A 19,860-nucleotide genomic window follows, 5' to 3' on the forward strand; every position below is an offset into this window, starting at 1 on the left:
CTTTATATAAAAATGTTCTGCTGTGCATTCCCATTTCTCTAAATATCCTCCTGAAATCAATCCTTTTCACTATTATATTTCTGAATTTCATATCACATGCAACCTTTGAAATTATGTTCTATCTATCCAGATCACTAATATCTATCTAAACAATCAATCATTCCAACATGTGCCTCCTGTTTGAAGAAAACTTGCTTACCATTGCTCAGTGCCTCCTGCCATTGTTAATTATATATCCACAGAGCCATTGTCTGTTTAAACCTTCAACTTTTATGTAGTACTTTACCAAGGTCTTTTCAAACTCTGGAGATTATACACAAGAATATTTAATCAATTTAATATTTTCAATATCACTCTTTTTATTTTTGGAAAATAATCCTTCTGATTAGCTTAGGTGAGATCCCCTTAAACCTCCAAGATAACTAATGAAATACATTTGGCTTCTTTTTGTTAATTTCTAATGTAGTTGCGTTCACTGAGGGCCCATCTGGTTCCCTCTGATAGATCAACGTATTTTGATATGAATGCATTCAGATAAAGATCCTTTAGTCTTATTTCTTTGTTACCTTTGTAAAATCTAGTTTTGATTGTTGATGTTTTTCTTTGTCTTTCCTTTCCTACCAGCACCTGACCCATGTTTCATACATTAAATTGATTATCCCAAGTGCTGATACAGTTATCTAATTACAGCAGTGTAGTTGGTCTGAGGGAGGTTCAGATCGAAAGCTTGAGCTTTCTTAATTAATGTAAGTCAATTACTCACAGCATTAACTACTTGAGGCTTTAAGGATCATTTAGAATTTCTTTTAAAAGAAAGAATCAATCAATATTTTGAGGAGTATTTATTATTTCACAATACAGTTAAGGATGCATTAGAATATAAAGAATTCCCTATATCTTCTACAATAATGTTATTGTATGTGATATATCATAATTAGGCCATATATGTATTAAAATAGTACCTTTTTAAGGTGGATATGTATGAACAATTTGGATTATATAAGCAACACATTATAATGTAACAATCCTATTTTTAGCCTGGAAAACATTCATTTTAACACTTAAATGTAAAACAGTGGACTGAAAGAAGATGAGATGGGCTTGCATTTAACCAACTACATTGTATAATACTTTTCCATATGAAACATAAATGAGAAGTTATATTTTATAAGTAATATAAATTAATGATGCAATAGTTAAAATGCTTATTGTAAATGTTCAGATGAGTACAATGGATGTTTAACAAGGGAAAATGGATTTTAGTGTACAAGAAAAGATTTTTCATGGTAGAGATATATTAGACTCAGTAGTTTATCTGCTATTTTAAATATTATTTTAAGTATTGACTCAAACATCAATTTGTTTTAATCAAAACACTCTGATGCATTCTTCCCTTCTTGCAGAATGAATTCACTGTATTTTGTCATCTGTTTTTGTGTGTTGTTAGGGCTGCCTTATTCAATGAAACAAGCTGGCTTTCCTTTAGGAATACTGCTCCTTTTTCTGGTTGCATATGTAACAGGTAATTCATCTGAGGAATTAGAATTTTAACATTTCATTAATACTTAAAATTATAGCAATTAAAGATTAATGTGATAAAATTTTAAACAGATGACAATTGTTCCATTCTGTACATAGATTATTCAATTATACTGTTGATTAAAGGAGGGAACCTGTCTGGAACAACAACTTATCAATCTCTGGTGAACAAAGCTTTTGGTATAACAGGTTACCTGATCCTTTCATTCCTGCAGTTCGTGTATCCTTTCATTGGTAAGAATTTAATTTTGACTTTGCTTAATCAGTAAATTTCTTCCAAGGCCAGTAAAGGTAACAATTATATATATTTTTGCAAATTAGCAATAAATCAAAGTTTTGATTACATTATATTTATTATGAAGTATTAGACCATTATAACAAAGAATGATAAGAGATCAAATAGATATGTTCAAAATTCTGAGAAATTTTGAGAAAGTAAATGAGAAAAAAAGCTTTTTAATAAGAAAATATTAAAAACATGCAATGTTTTACCTGGAGAAATCTCGAAAGGTTTGTAAAGGGAAGCAGGTAATCTTTCAAAAAGGAAGAAAGAAAGTGTATGTAGAAACAGCAGGGCTATGTAGAAAACTGGTTGATTCTTTCAGTGAACTATTATATGTTTGGTACTTCAGGCTGCATTCCTTGTGAAATGTAGAATTCTGTAATCCTAGTGTTAAGCATAGAATCCATGTGAAGTGTTTGCACACATTTTTTTACACAATTGCCTGAGAAATTGATTATTCCACTCGGCCATTCCTCTCTGCATGGAACACTCCAAACATCTCCATTTAAATTGAAGACTTCAAAGAGTTAATATGAATTTAAGTGACAGTTACTCAGGAAAAGTTAGACTATTAAAAACATAGTCAAACCCCTCAGTAACTATTCCACAGACTCCACAATTACCTCAGAAGTCTCCAAATATACCTCCCTCCAACTACATATATTTCCTAACCCTGACCTGACATGCCCGGGTAAAAAGTGAGGTCTGCAGATGCTGGAGATCAGAGCTGAAAAATGTGTTGCTGGTTAAAGCACAGCAGGTCAGGCAGCATCCAAGGAACAGGAAATTCGACGTTTCGGGCCAGAGCCTTTCATCAGGGAGCCCGGGAGCAGACACCATTCCCCTGACACCATACCCAACCCCCAATCAAACTTCAAACTCACAAACCAGACTCTACAGTGCCCCCACAACTGTAGCCACCAGACATAATGCAACCCATCTGTCATTGGATGTAACCCAATCCACGATTCCCCCACCACAGCTGGACCCATCCCTACCTGACCCCGCCCCGCCCACCACAAGAACCAGAGCACCAGACCATTCTCCATGCCACACCATCTCTGCTGCCCATCTAAAGTGCCCAATATTTCCCAACCACACCAAATTTCCCTAAATACTGCATCATTTAGCTGGCCCCCTTGCAACCTTACTCACCTGATATCTTACCCCCTTCTCACTGGGCATCCTACCCACCTGTTGTCTTACTCAGCTGGCACCTTATTTACCTGACACCCTCTCCTCCTATTGTCCTAACGCCATGTTTACCTTATGCACTTAATGTGTCAGAGTTGCTATCACACAGGCTGTCGGGATCTTTTTTTATTGGAATATAGCAGCTGACAGCTCTGAAAGGGCTATGTGGTTGACCTTCCTCTGAGCGTTGTGGTCTAAGAAAGAGTTGTCTTTATTTCCTCTTGGAAATACAGAGTTCCTTCTTTACATAATTAGGAAGGACCGGAGTGGCAATCCCATGCAGATTGGAAAGTACAGCCCCGAGTGTTTCTGGCCGAAACCAAACAGTCCAACCCAAGCAGAATGTGCAAAATCCTCAAATAAATTATAATTTTGGCAAAAGCAGTGATATTTAGCATGAGAATAGAGGAATAGAGCACTGGAAAGACCAAAGTGGCTCATCTGTTCAATACCACTGTCCTGGAAGTATCAGATTCCATAGTATCTGATACCCCTCTATGAAGGTTTTAAATAGGCATTTGTCCAAATCTGTTGTATCAGCCTCTTTGCTGTCAGTAAAAGTTATTTTTGGGGAAAACTGCAAACCTAATCTCACATTATATTTGGTCTTGACTGCGCCAAACCTCTTAAATTTGTATACAGGTACAAAGCAAAAGAGTATTTATTTTATGATATTTGGTCTACAAAAATGTTAAATAGATATTCAAAAGGTTTAAAACTTTGTGATTATTAAAATTTCAAGTTTGCATCAGATGTCTTGTTCTGTTTCATTGTCATATACATGTTAATCCATTTTGTAAGATGCCATTTTTAATTTTCAGCCATGGTAAGCTACAACATTATATCAGGAGATACATTAACAAAAGTATTACAGAGAATTCCAGGAGGTAAGTGATTTTTTAGGGTTGCTTAATAACAATAACATACAATGTAAAAAACAGGTTCACACGAAAGTGAAAGATTGAGAGATGAACTGAATAAAAATAAACTTAACTCCTACACTTTTTTAAGTCAATATGGCAAAACTGCCTAAATGTTCAATCTTCTCGCAAGAAAGAAGCTCAGAATAGCTTTCTCATGAACAATATAGGCATTTGAATAATTTAAAATACTGGATGTTTCTCAACTACCTTTTTTCTTATTCTTATCATGTGCACGGTTGCATTGTCATAAGAACAGAGACAGATAGCCTACTCACAGCTCTGCACCAGTGTTGCTGAGCAACCAGCTATGACTGCACTCTGAGTTGTATACTTCCTGGGGCCAAAACCTCTGCTCAGACACTTTCTCTGTTACCTTCACATCTCCTACCATGACATATCTTTTGGAATATAACAGAGTTCATTTTTATAAAGCACAACATTTTAATGAACATGAATACAGAACTAATATTGTGTTTTAGAATATATAGATGTAATTTGACAAAATATAATTTGAATGTAAATTTATGTATAAAATATTTGCTGTGCCCTTAGAACATCTTGGCACTGGTGTAAATGTTACTGACTACCATTAGAAAAAAGAATTGTTTCAATGCCTGTTGAATGCTTATCTTATTTCTGTGTGCAACTCAAATATAACTCAAAAATGAGGAATGCTTATGGCCCAGAATTTCCGATGTAAAGGTAGTTGGTGCAGCAGCATCAATAGGAGTTGTATGCAGGAACATGCAGAATTCCTGACACAGCTGACTCGACAGGAATTGCATAGGAAGTTAAACATCTGATGGACAATTACCCAGTGTACCTAACTATATTAGAGTCAGACTCATCACCATGACCCCTCAACCCATGATCCCCTCTCACCCTGATCACCCTCACTCACATACTTGATACCTCTCCCACCCCAACTCTTATTCTGTCCCTACCTCATCTGACCTGCCCTGCCCTAATCTAACCCCTCCCCCACTGACTATATCCACTCTGAGCAGCCAACTTCACCTCTCTGCCATACTGCCGCCACCACTACAATCTGTTCACTTGACTGACTCTCCACCCTCGCCCCACCTACCTATCACTTAATGCCCTCACCCATTTGGTTCTTTACTCCCGCACTTATCAAAAGCCCCAGATCTAACTCTGTATTTCTCATGCACTTGGGACTCCCCCATCCCTCCTCATTTTGCATCCCACCCTCTTGCCAACTAGCCACTCCTTAGTCTACCTGGTGTGGGGTGTTGGGAGTGGGGAGGGAATGGAGTTGGGGTGGGTGTTGTTCCAGCATAATTCTCTCTGTTGCTGCTTGCCTGGATTCTGAGATCCATTTTCATTGCTTTAGGGTACCAAGACTCCTGGCTTGGACATTTGCTCAGAATACTGCAGGAAGATTAACTGGCAACCATAAGCCTATTCTGGGTTGGAAATAAGAATTCTGAATTCAAGTGGGAACTTCAGGGAAATGTCTCAAAGTTACTGCTGTAGCTCTTCTCACGTGACCCTGAATTGTAGTTGTATCATTATTTCTTTAACATCACTGGGTCAAAACCATTGGAGATAATTAATGATTTCCTCCATTGTTATCGAAGGTCACCAACTTCAATTCCTAGCATGACATTGGACAAAGATTGCCATCAACATAACTTTCTTCCACTAGAGAAAAGAAAATTGATAAAACATGGAGCCTTGGATGACAAGAGATGACGAGCATCTCGTCAAAGTGAAGAAGGAAGCTAACATAAGATTGAGGAAGCAAGGATCTGGCACAGCTTTAGAGGATTACAGGGTAACTAGGAAAGAACTAAAAAATGGACTGAGGAGATCTAGGAGGGGGCACAAAAAAGCTTGGTGGGAAGGATTATGGAAAACCCAAAGGCATTCTATACTTACATGAGGAATAAGAAATGATCAGAGAGAGGGTAGGGCTAATCAGGGATAGTGGAGGGAACTTGTACCTAGAGTCTGAAGAGGTAGAGGAGGCCCTAACTGAGATTTTTGCTTCAGTATTCACTAGAGAGAGGGACCTTGTTGATCGTGAGAATAGTATGGATCAGGTTAATAGGCTTGAACAGATTGATATTAAGGAAGTGGATATGCTGGAAATTCTGGGAAGCATCAAGAACGATAAATTCTCAGGGCCTGACCAGATATATCTAAGGTTACTATGGGAAGTGAGGAATGAGATTGCTGCACCTCTGGCAATGATCTCTGCATCTTTGATCTCCACGGGAGCAGTACCAGCTGATTCGAGGGAGGTGAATGTTGTTCCTCTGTTCAAAAAGGGAATAGGGAAATCCCTGGGAATTACCAGTCAGTCTTATGTCTGTGGTAAGCGAGGTACTAAAAGGATTCTAAGAGATAGGATTTATGACTATTTGGAAAAACATAGTTTGATTAAAGATAGTCAGCATGGCTTTGAGAGGGGCAGGTCATGCCTCCAAGTTTTTGGAGGATATGACATGATAAGTTGACGAAGGTTGAGCAGTGTGTATGGTGGATTTGAATTTCAGTAAGGCATTTGATAATGTTCCCCACTTTAAACTCAGAAAGAAAGTTAGAAAGTATGGGATACAGGGAAATATGGCTGTCTAGATACAGAATTGGCTGGCCAAAAGAAGACTGCAAGAGGTAGTGGCTGGAAGTTATTCCACCTGGAGCTCGGTGACCAGTGGTGTCCCGTAGGGGTCTGTTCTTGGGCCTCTGCTCCTTGTAGATTTTGTAAATGGTGTATGGTGTATGGTGTTTTGTCTTTCATTAACAGGCGAATTGAGTTTAAAGGCTGCGAGGTTTGCTGTAACTCAATAAAACCCTGGCTAGATCATACTTAGAAAGTTGTGTCCAGTTCTGGTTGCTTCATCACAGGAGGAATGTAGATGTGTTAAGGAGAGGGCAAAGGAGATTTACCAGGATGCTGCCTGGATTGAAGGGCTTGTCTTATGAAGAGAGGTTGAGTGAGCTAGGGCTTTTGATACTGGAGAGAAGAAGGAAGAGAGGTGACTTGATAGAGGTGTACAAGGTAAGGAGAGGCATAGGGTAGATAGTCAGAGACTTTCCCCCAGGGCAAAAATGGCTGTCATAATTTTAAGGTGATTGGAAGAAGGTATAGGGGAGATGTTAGATGTAGGTTCTTTATACAGAGTGGTGGGTGCATGGAATGCACTGCCAGCAATGGTGGTAGAGTTAGAGACATTAGGGACATTTAAGTGACTGCTGGACAAGCATATAGAAGGCAGTAAATTAAGGAACGTATCAGTAAAGTTAATCTTAGATTAAGATAAATACTCATGGGCCAAAGGACCTGTACTGTGCTATACTGTTCTATGTTCTATATACAAAGAAATTTTTTGACGCAACAGTCAGGCAATTGTGGGCAAGGCTTAAACTGATTCATTAAGTAACTGCAAACTGGTTGAAAGTGCAGAGCTATTAAAGACTATAAAATGTATTTGCTTATGCATAGTGTGGTATAGTTCCTTGGTCTATATGTAAATATGTGCAGATTTTGTTAATCAAATCCAATTTCAGCCACATCTTCCAGCCTTTTGCCTAGGGGAACTGAGATCCATTGTAGCACTCCTGGTGTTGTACAGGCTGGAAATTAAACGTGGCACTCGTTTAACAGAATGTAATAAATAAGAGCAGGGACAGATTATTTGGCTCTTTCAGTCTGTTTCAGGATTCAACAAGACCATGATCGATATAAATTATGGCCTGAATTTTATTTTCTGGCTTTCTCCCACTCCATAAACCCTTGACTCCCTTGTAATACAAAATTATCTCCATTCAGCCTTAATTATATACAAAGGTGCAACCTCCACACTCTCTGGAGTCAACAATTCTAATGATTAACAACACAGTGGGAGAAGAAACTCCTCCTCGTCTCTCGCCACTTGTAAAACTGTTCCTCCTAATTCTAGATTTCACACAACATCTGCCCTGTAAAAGCCCCTCAGGATCTGATATATTTTGATAAGACCACCCCTCGTTCACCTGAGCTCCAATAAATATAGGCCCAAACTGTTTGGTCAATATTGGACCTGCTGTACTCTTTCGACAGTTGTCCGTCGAGGAACTAGACATTGTTTCTAATCAAGACCACTGCTGAACTTCTACCAGGCTAATTAAAATCAGGATGGAAATCGTATAACCAGCTATTCTCTGCCATTACCTCAATTGTCAAATAGACCCTGCAAATGTTTCACCAGAATTACAATGATTAATGGCATTGCAAAATAACTTATGTTTCAAGTTGTGTTTGGCTTGTGACTAATTCTAGTAGTTTTTTTTCTCAGCTCAAAACAATATGTACGCTTGATATTCTAAGCCATACAAAATATGTAATTTGGAAGTACCAGTATTGGACTGGGGTATACAAAGTTTAAAAACTACACAACACCAGATTATAATCCAATAGGTTTGTTTAGAAGCACTAGCTTTCGGAGCACTGTTCTTTCATCAGCTGGTTGTCAGGCGTTATGTGATTTTTAAAATACAAAAGATGAACCGGTAGCACTGTGTTTTCCTTCCCTTAGGAGGCACTGTTTCACCACCTTAATATTTACATGCTTCACTGTAAACAGACTTACATGATAAATGGTCACAGCTAGGTCAAATTTTCCAGAATATTAGTTTGCAGATTTTTTTGAGAATTTAGATCTGGAAATGCTGGAGGAATTTTACAAGGTTTCCAAGATTGAATCTGGGATCTTCCCAAGAAAGAAAGTGAAAAGTTGGAGCATGAATCAATCCTCAAGGGTGCAGCTAGCATTGAAATTATATGGCCACTTAAAAATAAGTATCAGAGTGGGAGCTATTTGCCAAAGCATGGGATGCCAGGGAACTATTAGGGAATAAAGCTGAGTCTGATGAATTATATTCTTTGAGTATGTGGGCTAGTGGTAGGAGTGGTACAGGAACCGTGGCATTTCTGCAGCTCTTAACAGGATATTGTTAGACAGATTAAAATCGAACAATTGTGCAATTACATAACTGAACACTCCAATCATCACAATATCCTGACTGACCTCATATCCCCTCTGACGATCCTCATGAGCCAACCTGACTATTGCCTGACCTCCCACCTCCCAACCAGACACAACCAATTTCATCCCCTCACCTCCTCCATTTCATTAATTTCTGACCCAACTACATTCGAATCCCCAACCATCCACTTAAATTTCCCAGACTTGAGTAGCATTCAACTCTGCACTGAACATATTACACACTTATCCACTATTTGCCCCCTTACCCAACTAAACCTCACCTATCTCCCTCCAATCCTACTGACCCACTTACCCCCTTTCCAATTTGCTGTTCACTCACTCATTCATGAGCTAATATTGAGATTGGACATTTTAATTTACCATTACAGAAGCTAAAGATGTAGGGAAAAGCAAATCTACCCTCGACTCTACTTCACTTTGACAAAGATTCCTGATGGGCACTGTACATTTCTGTGGAAGTTGGGAGTATAAACTCTCAGTAGGAATGCACAGCAGCATTTATTCGGGATGAGCCTGGATTTTCAATTGCAGCAGCAATTTCATCATGATTGCCATTGCTTGGACGATCTGGGCTCATGACATGGCGAAAATCAACTTGACCTTACCACCTTCCAATACATGGATAGCAACAATATTTCATCTTTCCTTAACCTGGTAACTTCAATTGTCTTTTTATATTGAAGTCAAAGTGGTCAAGTAACCAGTTTTCTAATTATCATGGCTGGTGTGGTCTAAGGGTGTAATGTAATTAGGAGCCTGAAGTTCAGTCAGAACATCCATGCTGAAATTCTCCAAGTAATAACAATCACTGTCAAATTAGAGCTCTGCTCCTCCTTTTGATGACTGTAACTGCATTTGGGGTTGGGACTTCTGATCCTGGCTGAGTGGGAGGTGGTGGAGGATGGGTGTTCAGATACTCAGAAATTAGACCAGGATTTTTCAAACATCTTGTCGGCTGCTATCCAGTTATGTAACTAGATCAATATTGGGAAAGTGGAAGGTCCCAGTTAATTATCATGGAGGTCTGCAGAACAGGATTTCCAAAGAGTCCAGATGTGCATCTTCAGACATACATCCAAAACTCCAATGAGCCGGAGATGGGAAAATTTGGCCCATTATTTCATGAAGTTCAGAACGTCAGATAAATGGTCATTGCTGCGTAAATAAAGGGAATAATGTGGATTTTAGAATCAGAAAATCTTAAAAATTAAATTCTAACACTTTATTTGTCTTTTTGCAGTTGGTCCTGGAAGCATTTTAGCTGAGAGACATTTTGTAATTCTGCTAACAACCGTTCTACTTACTCTTCCATTGTCTTTGTATCGCAACATTGCAAACTTAGGAAAGGTGATTATTGTTTTAATTTTGCATAACTGTTGGGTTTTAAATCCAGAAGTTTTTTTTTGATATAGATATATTCACTGCTATAATCTGTACTTTAGTGAAAGTAAACCTTGAGTGTTAATTTTAAGTACCAGCATATCAAACTTAATTGCCCTCTGGTAGCTGGGAGCCCACCACTCATTATGCAAAGTCATTGTTGCACTAATCTAGTCTACTGTATTCGCTGCTCTCAATGTGGTCTATGCTACATTGGGAAAGTGAAGCATCGAATAGGTGATCACTTTGCAGAACACTCACGTTCTGTCTGCAACAAAAACTCTGGGCTTCCAGTTGCCTGCCACTTCAACACACCACTGTGTTATTGCTCTAACATCTTGTCTCAGGCTTGCTGCAGTCCCTCAGTGAAGCTTAGCACAAGCTGGAAGAACAGCGTCTAATTTTTTGCTTGTAGCCTTCTGGACTCAATATCAAGTTCAACAATTTTAGGACTAGAGGCACCTTCTCCCATGTCTTTCCCCAACCCTTAAACACCAGGACTTGATGTCACACAAAATCCATTGTCAGCCACTCATTGTCCCTATTTCATAGCTATTCATTACCCAGGCTGATCTTTACTCACTGCTTTGTCTAACTGTTTTTTCTCTCTCTTTAGACACAATATCCATCTATTGCTTACTCTCCATTCTCCCTGACCCTGTTTTCTGGATAAATACCAACCTTTCCCTAGCTACCATCAGTTCTGAAGAAGAGACACTGAACCTGAAATGTTAACTCTAATTTCTCTCCGCAGATGCTGCAAGACCTGCTGAGTTCTCCAGCAACTTCTGTTTTTGTTTCTGTTATTGCACTGTTGATTTTGCGCTTGTGCTAAAGATTGAAATTTTCATCCAAACACTTTTCATTGCATGATTCAGAAACATGACCTGCTGACATGGTGGCAGCTTTGGAATGCTTCCACATCTCTAATCAAAAGAAATTGGTGAATTTGTGCAGCACAAATACATGAATACTGACAGGATTACTGTGTGGGAATAGCAGAAACTCCGGCAGCCATGTCAGGGATTAGGGAGGAGCTAGACAATTCATTTGATTATTGATGATAGGACCTAACCCAAACTTCGACACATGATTCTAACCTAGTCCTTTTTCATTGGTGGTCAAGACAAACCTTCTTCACAAGTCAGAGGGATAGGATGTGTTGTGACTTCTACAGGGCTCGCTGCTCACAATGTATTGAAATGATAATAGGACATCAAATAGGATTGCCCCATTACATTATGTAAATCTATAATTATAGTGTCAACATAGCAAGCTCTCCCTACATGGTAGCTACCAGACCCCGGGTTTTGGCCTACAGACCTGATTGATTTCAGAATGAATTGCAGTCTGATGAAAGCCTTCAGAATCTCTAAAACAGTCCAATAGCCCTCTGTGAGAGTAAACTCTTTCTGATAGGTGAGCATCATCACAGTCTGCCACTCAATGAAGATGAAGAGGGTGAAGGAAATATAATGGCTTTACGTTGCCTCGTCACCTACCGTGTCAAATGAAGCAAAGGTATGTAGCCAGATTAGGGCGCATGTAATTGGGGGCAAATACTAACTTGGATTGAAAGTTGGTTGGCTGATAGGAAACAAAGGGAATTAATAAATGGCTCCATTTCGGAATGGCAGGCAGTGACCATTGGGGTACCGGAGGGATCAGAGCTGGGACCGCAGCTTTTTACAATATATGTTAATGATATAGAAGATGGTATTAGCAATAAAATTAGCAAATTTGTTGATGATACTAAGCTGGGTGACAGGGTGAAATGTGAGGAGGATGTTAGGAGATTACAGGGTGACCTGGACAGGTTAGGTGAGGGTGCATGGTAGTAGGGGCAAAGTACTAACTTGGATCAAAAGTTGGTTGGCTGATAAGAAACAAAGAATAGTGATAAACGGCTCCATTTCGGAATGGCAGGCAGTGACCAGTGGGGTACCGCAAGGATCCGTGCTGGGAACGCATATTTTTACAATATATGTTAATGATAGAGAAGGTGGTATCAGTAATAACATTAGCAAATTTGCTGATGATACTAAGCTGGGTGGCAGGGTGAAAAGTGAGGAGGATGTTAGGAGATCACAAGGTGATCTGGACAGGTTAGCTGAATGGTCAGATGCATGGCAGATGCAGTTTAATGTGGATAACTGTATGGTTATTCACTTTGGTGGCAAGAACAGGAAGGAAGATTACTACCTAAATGGAATCAATTTAGGTAAAGGAGCAGTATGATGAGATTTGGGTATTCTTGTACACCAGTCAATGAAGGTAAGCATGCAGGTACAGCAGGTAGTGAAGAAGGCTAACAGCAAGGTGGCCTTCATAACAAGAGGGATTGAGTATAGAAGCAAATAGATTCTTATGCAGCTGTACAGGGCTCTGGTGAGATCACAGCTGGAGTACTGTGTGCAGTTCTGGTCTCCAAATTTGAGGAAAGACATTCTGGCTATTGAGGGAGTGCAGTGTAGGTTCACGAGGTCAATTTCTGGAATGGCGGGACTACCTTACGCTGAAAACCTGGAGCGACTGGGCTTGTATACCCTTGAGTTTAGAAGACTGAGAGGGGATCTGATTGAGACATCTATTATTAAAGGATTGGACACCCTGGAACAGGAAATATGTTTTCGCTGATGGGTGAATGCTGAACCAGAGGACACAGCTTAACTATATGGGGTAGACCATTTAGAACAGAGATGAGGAGAAACTTCCTCACCCAGAGAGTGGTGGCTGTGTGGAATGCTCTGCCCTAGAGGGAAGTGGAGGCCCAGTCTCTGGATTCATTTAAGAAAGAGTTGGATAGAGCTCTCAAGGATAGTGGAATCAAGGGTTATGGAGATAAGGCAGGAACAGGATCCTGATTAAGGATGATCAGCCATGATCATTTTGAATGGTGGTGCAGGCTCAAAGGGCAGAATGGCCTACTCGTGCTCCTATTCTCTATTGTCTATTTGGGTCATGTACCCTGACACCTATCAAGCCAGAGAGCTCCTAAGCCTTGGTTTCACTGTTGGATGAGATTCATGCATCTTCTGTTGTCAAGGCTCTCCACACTACCACTTTCTCTTAACCATAAATTTCAGACTATTTCACGCTCACCTAACAAGACCAACACAACTCCTTTCCTTCCCTAACAAGACAGTTGCCATGTTTTTTTTATGCAGGTTCATTATTAACATTCCCTGAGCAAGTGTCATTTTATGCTACATTTAACACCTTAGGATAGCTGTTATCTTGGAGTATGCATGATAGCAGTGCAATTGCTTTTATTCAATGAATGGGATGAGGAGCTTGATGGTGTTTTATTGGAACCAACATAATCCATTTAAAGATTTCATAATCACTCAACTTAACTGGCCCTCTTGAGGTGCAAAGGTAGAATCCCTACCCCCCCCCCCCACCAAAATCAAGAGACCCAGGTTCAAGTCCACCTGCTTCAGAGATGTGTAATAACATTTCTGAACAGGTTGATAAGGAAAGATGGTTGCATTTTAAAATAACACTTTATTCAAGCACTGTGCCATTCATTGTTGACAGTGGAATCGCTGACAAAAAAAACACATTTCCACAGCGATGAGACTCAATGTTCCAGGAAAGAGTTTGTTCAAATCTGATTAAGGCTGATGGTTAATCACTTTTACATGGTGTTGGTGAAACATACTTTTAGCTCTCCAGATACCACTTGCTTTTGAAGATTTTGTTGTGGAAAAACTTGATGTGAATGTACTTACAGATATTCCACTCTTGGAAACCAATATGTCAGTTTGTGCAGACATATACCTAGTGCTGTTTGGTGACTCCACCAGCTAAGCTTCTAGGTTTCCTGCTTCTTCCAGCCCACACAAAGTGAGGCAAGCTCTTTTCACACTCCCTTAAAATTAATGACAGTCCTGAAGAAGGGCTCATGCCCGAAACATCGATTCTCCTGCTCCTTGGATGCTGCCTGACCTGCTGCGCTTTTCCAGCAACACATTTTCAGCCAAAATTAATGACAGTCTGGCCAGGGAGTGTCATTGAATGGTCAGAATATCTTGCAGATCTACACATTTGCAATTGTGCCATTGCCTGTTTTTCAAAATAAAATTGTATCAATCTACCAACTTTGCATCCATCACATACTTTGACTAATATCACTGATAGACCTTGTGTCACAAATCTCTCCTGTGAACTACAATACATGTCTCACAGTTAGCATTTTTCTTGAGTAAGAGCAGCAATGAAGATTCACCAGATGCCATGACATAGCAGTGTACTATGTAATACATGCATAAGCACCATTGGCTGTTCTCATAGCCTGCTCTTCTGGATCAATTTCACATTCTGTCTAGCATATGTATTCTCAGTCCCACATACTCATTCAGGGGTATTTCAGCATCTTCAGTCCAATATTGACAGGTTGCAATAACAAGTTTGACCCTTCAAGTAATGTCAACTTGTATACTGTTCAAAAATATAAATGTCACCTTCTTCTCCATCCCAGAGATAACCATATGGAATTGGAACGAAAAATTAATGGCCATGAAGACCATAGAGTCATGGCTGTGACTCCTCAAAGCCTGTCCACCATCTACAATGCACAATTCAGAGTGTGATGGTATACATTCCACTTTCCTAATTGTGTGTAACTTCAAAAGACATTCATGAAGCTTGACAACATCAGATCAAAGCAGCCTGTTTGATTGGCATCACATCTACCAACTTCGACATTCACTTCTCACTCTACTGATGCACAGTGCCAGCAGTTTGTACCATCTAAAAATACACTGCAGCAAATTACCAAGGCCTCTTCAAACAACATGTTCCAAACCTGTTGCTCTACCAAGGACAAGGGCAGCAGATACAAGATAACTCTGCCACCTACAACTTCCTCTCCAAACAACTGACTTGAAACTACATCCCATTTCCTCACTTTAGCTGGGGCAAAATAATGGAATTCCCTTCCCAGCAGTTCTGTGGGTGTCCCCAACCATCAGCACTGCAGTGATTCATAAACAGGGCACCTCATATACTTTTCAATCATAATTCATGATGAGCAATGAAATCTTTCCTTTTTGGCAAAGTGCACATTCTGTCCAGGAATTTAAAACAAATGTACTTTGAAGAGGCCACACTGTACAAATGTTCATGCATATCCATACAATTTGTCACTGGTATGTCTGAATCTGGAACTGCCCTCAAGGAAATGGCATGCTGTGTCTAGAGTGATCTTCTAGAGACCCCAGTCATCAAATTTGCAAACTTTCTCTATTGCGATGGCAACAGTCCTGAAGAACATTTCACATTATTGATGTGTGTCTCTGTGCTATGTGCTTTGTTATGCAAATATGCCATGTTTGTTCCTTCATACATCAGACATCACCTACTGCTATTCACCAGGTTTAACAGGACCCTTTTTCACCAGAATTGCTAGCTTCCAAGCTGAATATCCCTCTTTCATCACTTTTGTTTTCATCTGTTCAAAGGCTTTTCATTTTTAAGTTTACCATTGTTTTGATATCAAATGTTAACTCCCAGTTACTACCATTGCCTGTGATCGTTTATACATAGGAACCTCGATTATCCAGCATTCGATTAACAGAATTTCAGATGATCCGAACAAGATTGCAAGGTCCTGATGCATGGCTAACTACGTTATCCAGCATCGATTATTTGGCATTTGATTAACTGAACAAAATACTCCCTGCCCGTTTGAGCTCCTTGTACCATCCAAAGAAAACATGATCATTCTCTGTAATGTCCTAGAAGCCCGCATGACTGCTGCCTGTCTTTATCCCCAAACATATAATCAAATCAAGTCAATCAATATTTCTATGCCCTTAATCTAGCATCAATGCGACAACTAACTGCCATGCTTCTGTTGGTCTCTAGACAATCAGGTGCAATTTAATGCCCCAGTCTTTGAGTGACCCTCCAGATGTGATTTGCATCGCATCTGCTTGTGATGTTATTAAGCACGAATGACGATTAATTTCAGTGTTGGACAGTGTGTCAGCTGCTTATATCATTGTCAGTGTACAAAATGGCACCTTATTGGGTGCTGTTCCCCAGTTGTGCTTCAGGTTTTGTCCAGTAGATAAACTAAGCTGCCATATAGACTGATATCACATCTAAACTTCAGCTGTTAATAGTCTAACTCACACCAAATTCCATCATCCCTGAGTTTGCTAAGTGGCCAATCAAATCACTTTGATTTTAATATTCTTTTCATCCTTTTCAAGTCAATTCATCACCTCATACCTCTTTTAACTCCACTATTCACTGTGATTTCTGCAATCCTCTCAGGTGATGATTTTAGTTGCATCATTAATTGTTTCAGAGCTAAGCCCCTAAAGTCTGGTATTCCCTCACAACTTTTCAGCCTCTGTCGCTCTCAGGTCCTTCAAAACAGCCCTTGAAATGTTTATTTTTGATTCTGCTTTTAGTCATCAGTGTTGATATATCTTTGTGTCTTAATGTAGGTTTTCTTTTGAATAGTGTTCCTATGAACCACCTTTACTCTTTATTACTTTATTAAAAAGACAATATGTCACATTAAAACGTTATAAGTTATTATGATGATTGTATTTCTCAGATTGCTTTTGTGATAGCCTCACATGTTTTCCTACATTTCTTCATCCCGCTTATCCCTTTTTTATATAAGTTCTGTACTTTTTAAATTCGGCTTGTTTGTTCACCTCGTAGCTATCTGTGGAACCTTATTCTGTGCAAATGTGTTGCTGCATTTCCTTACTTGGTAACTAACGGCATTCACAGCATTTCAGATTTCAAAATGCTTTGGATCTCAAAGCCATGAAATGCACTAATGCAAATAATTTCAGATGAGTTAAAAAACCTGAATTAACTTCAGTTTGTAATAAAGCCACAGAAAAATCCATGAAGTACTCAAATTAGTCAGTTTTCAGAAAGTTCAGCAGATGTGAAAAACATTAGACCAGATGCTTTTGAAGTATCAACTGAACTCTTGAAAAATGCAAAAAAAACCTCAAAGTGGCCCAACTAATTGACATATTTTCTTGTATTATGTTAAATGCCCTGCTTCTGTATGTTCAGCTAAACTGTGTCTGCACCTTACCACGTGGTAGGTTTGCTGCCACCATCTAATGGACATGCTTGGTCCAGTGTGGTAGAGGAAAGCCACTTATTGGTCTAGCTAAAAGAGACTCATGTATTTAACAAGTACTTTATTACATGTTAGCAACTAGTTACAAGTTACATTGCTGCAATAGATATTGTTATAGAAACAATGAGAAGGCCTGGATTTTAGGCCTTACTCTTCCAAGATCCTTGGTTACTCTGCACATGGTTCATTATTTCATCGTCATAGTAGGTGATGCTTACAGCAGTCCTCAGTATTAACCACTTCAGACACATATATAGCCACCAATGCCACCTTTCCAGCATGGTCAGTTTTGTTAATGAGATTTCTCCTGGCCTTATTTTTATCTTTTTGCAATTCACAGATTTCAGTTTGGATCAAGTTAGCCCCTCAAGGTAAATTTGGGATCCTTTAAACTCATAGAACTCATAGAATCCCTACAGCGTGGAAACAGGCCCTTTGGCCGTACAAGTCCACACCAACCCTCCGAACAGTATCCCATTCAAACCCATTCCCCATTACTCTACACTAACCCCTAACCTACACATCCCTAACACCATGGGCAATTTAGCATGGCGAATTCACTGAATCTGCACATCTTTGGATTGTGTGACGAAACTGGAGCAGCCAGAGTAAACCCATGCAGACACAGGGAGAACATACAGACTCCACACAGACAGTCGCCAGAGGCTGGAATCGAATCTGGGTCCCTGATACCGTGAGGCTGCATTGCTAACCACTGAGCCACTTGGATTAAAAATTCTCGTCTGGTGTTAAACTTCTTCTGCTCTGATGTGTAATGGAGATTAGCTTGTTAGTTTGACATAACATTTTGAACAAACAGAAACAATTCTTTTTTTCATTTTCCTTTTAGGTGTCATTTTCCTCGCTTGTTTTAACTATTGTCATATTGGTAATAGTTATAGTCAAAACTGCAACATTTGGGCCACACATGTAAGTGTTCTCACTTTAACAGTGATTCATGGATTTCTTAAATAAACGTGACAACACAGCAGTGAAAAATATATTGTTGAAGACTTAAGTGTGTTTGTGTTTAATCCTGATTTTATTGAATTCTACTTCTGCTTTGTTTATATTGAACTGTTGCAAATTTAAAATTTGCGCTAAACATTCTCTCAAATTGGCATTGTTAATATCTTCTGTAACTGGATGCCAGTCTCTTTTGATCAAGTAATAAAAACAGAAAGTGCTGGAGAAGCTCAGCAGGTCTGGTAGCATCTGTGGAGAGGGAAACAGGGTAAACATTTCAAGTCCAATGTGACTGTCCTTCTTGACTTCAAGATCTCCAGTATTTTAGTATGTTGCTTATATTCTTATGATTAAATCTTTACCATTTTACAGCCAGATGCTATTTCTTTAATAGCATGAGACCCATCTTAACAATTAATACATTTAGTGTTTGAACTGGATATTGTAGTTTCCAATGTGTCAGAAGATGGCCTATGTCACAAATTCAATCAACAGGGTAGAATTATTTTGTTAACAGTAAATGAAATAACAAAATAGTGATTCCCTGTGAAAGATTTGTTTTAAAATGTTTTTTTTAGCATTGAAAATAACCAAGAAAGTTACATACTTCCTGTTAGTGTTATTTCTCTGACCAGTGATTGCTTTGAACCTGATTGATGCTATACAACATCAAGGCGATTATTGTCTCTCACTATGTCTTCATTTACCAGCTCTTCCATACTGACTTAAATTGTGCCTGTATGCTATTTGTCTGTTTCTGGTTTTGTTCTGCAGGAATCCAGTTTCTTGATCTTAACATTTTAATGAGCTCTTCTTATCTATAACTGGGTCAGTTGTCCTGCCAATTAAATTGGCCACAGATATCCTCAGTGGAAGTCGCCTGCAGTAATCCCAGCTGTCATTTAAACATAACAGAATGGATGTTTAAGGAATGTCCACATTAATTTCTATTGTCTCAGTTTGAAGTGCTCTTTGGGAGGCAGTGTTTGAATAACTCATTAATCAAGATCTAATCCAAATCTTGCACATTGTTGCTTTATGAGGCTAATCCTTTGAGATTTAAATATAATTTCAGAATATAAATAAACAAATTTTCACTAGTAAAATGCATTTCACACCCTTAGATGGCACTAGCTGCCTCATAGTCATTTATGTATTTTCAACGTATAATCACTTTTATAATGTTTGTAGATCTGATAAATAATTTATGCACAGCAAAACCGCACATATAAAAAGATGGGGAGTAACCAGTTAACCTTATTAGGTGGTGGATAAATACTGATCAAGACTTTTTTTTATTTTCATAATGTAGAAAAATCATTACAATAATGATTTTTGTATTTTAAGGAGGAGATATCTGTCATGCTAGGCTCTTCCAGAAGATGAAGATGTATGGGATTGACAGTGACTTGGCTACAAGGATGCAGAACTTGCTTG

At 39.0% G+C, this 19,860-nt stretch overlaps 1 protein-coding gene across 1 annotated transcript in view; it reads left to right on the forward strand.

Moving 5' to 3' along the window:
- slc38a11 (solute carrier family 38 member 11) overlaps window positions 1-19,860 on the forward strand; it is an 87,087-nt gene that overhangs the window by 14,315 nt on the left and 52,912 nt on the right. Inside the window, exons 2-6 of the mRNA XM_060827756.1 lie at window positions 1,448-1,522; window positions 1,639-1,773; window positions 3,838-3,903; window positions 10,195-10,301; window positions 18,308-18,387. Coding sequence (XP_060683739.1) covers window positions 1,462-1,522; window positions 1,639-1,773; window positions 3,838-3,903; window positions 10,195-10,301; window positions 18,308-18,387 — 449 coding nt within the window. The 5' untranslated portion in view covers window positions 1,448-1,461. The remainder of the gene's footprint in view (window positions 1-1,447; window positions 1,523-1,638; window positions 1,774-3,837; window positions 3,904-10,194; window positions 10,302-18,307; window positions 18,388-19,860) is intronic.

Source organism: Hemiscyllium ocellatum, chromosome 7, assembly GCF_020745735.1.
Source record: "Hemiscyllium ocellatum isolate sHemOce1 chromosome 7, sHemOce1.pat.X.cur, whole genome shotgun sequence".
NCBI lineage: Eukaryota > Metazoa > Chordata > Chondrichthyes > Orectolobiformes > Hemiscylliidae > Hemiscyllium > Hemiscyllium ocellatum.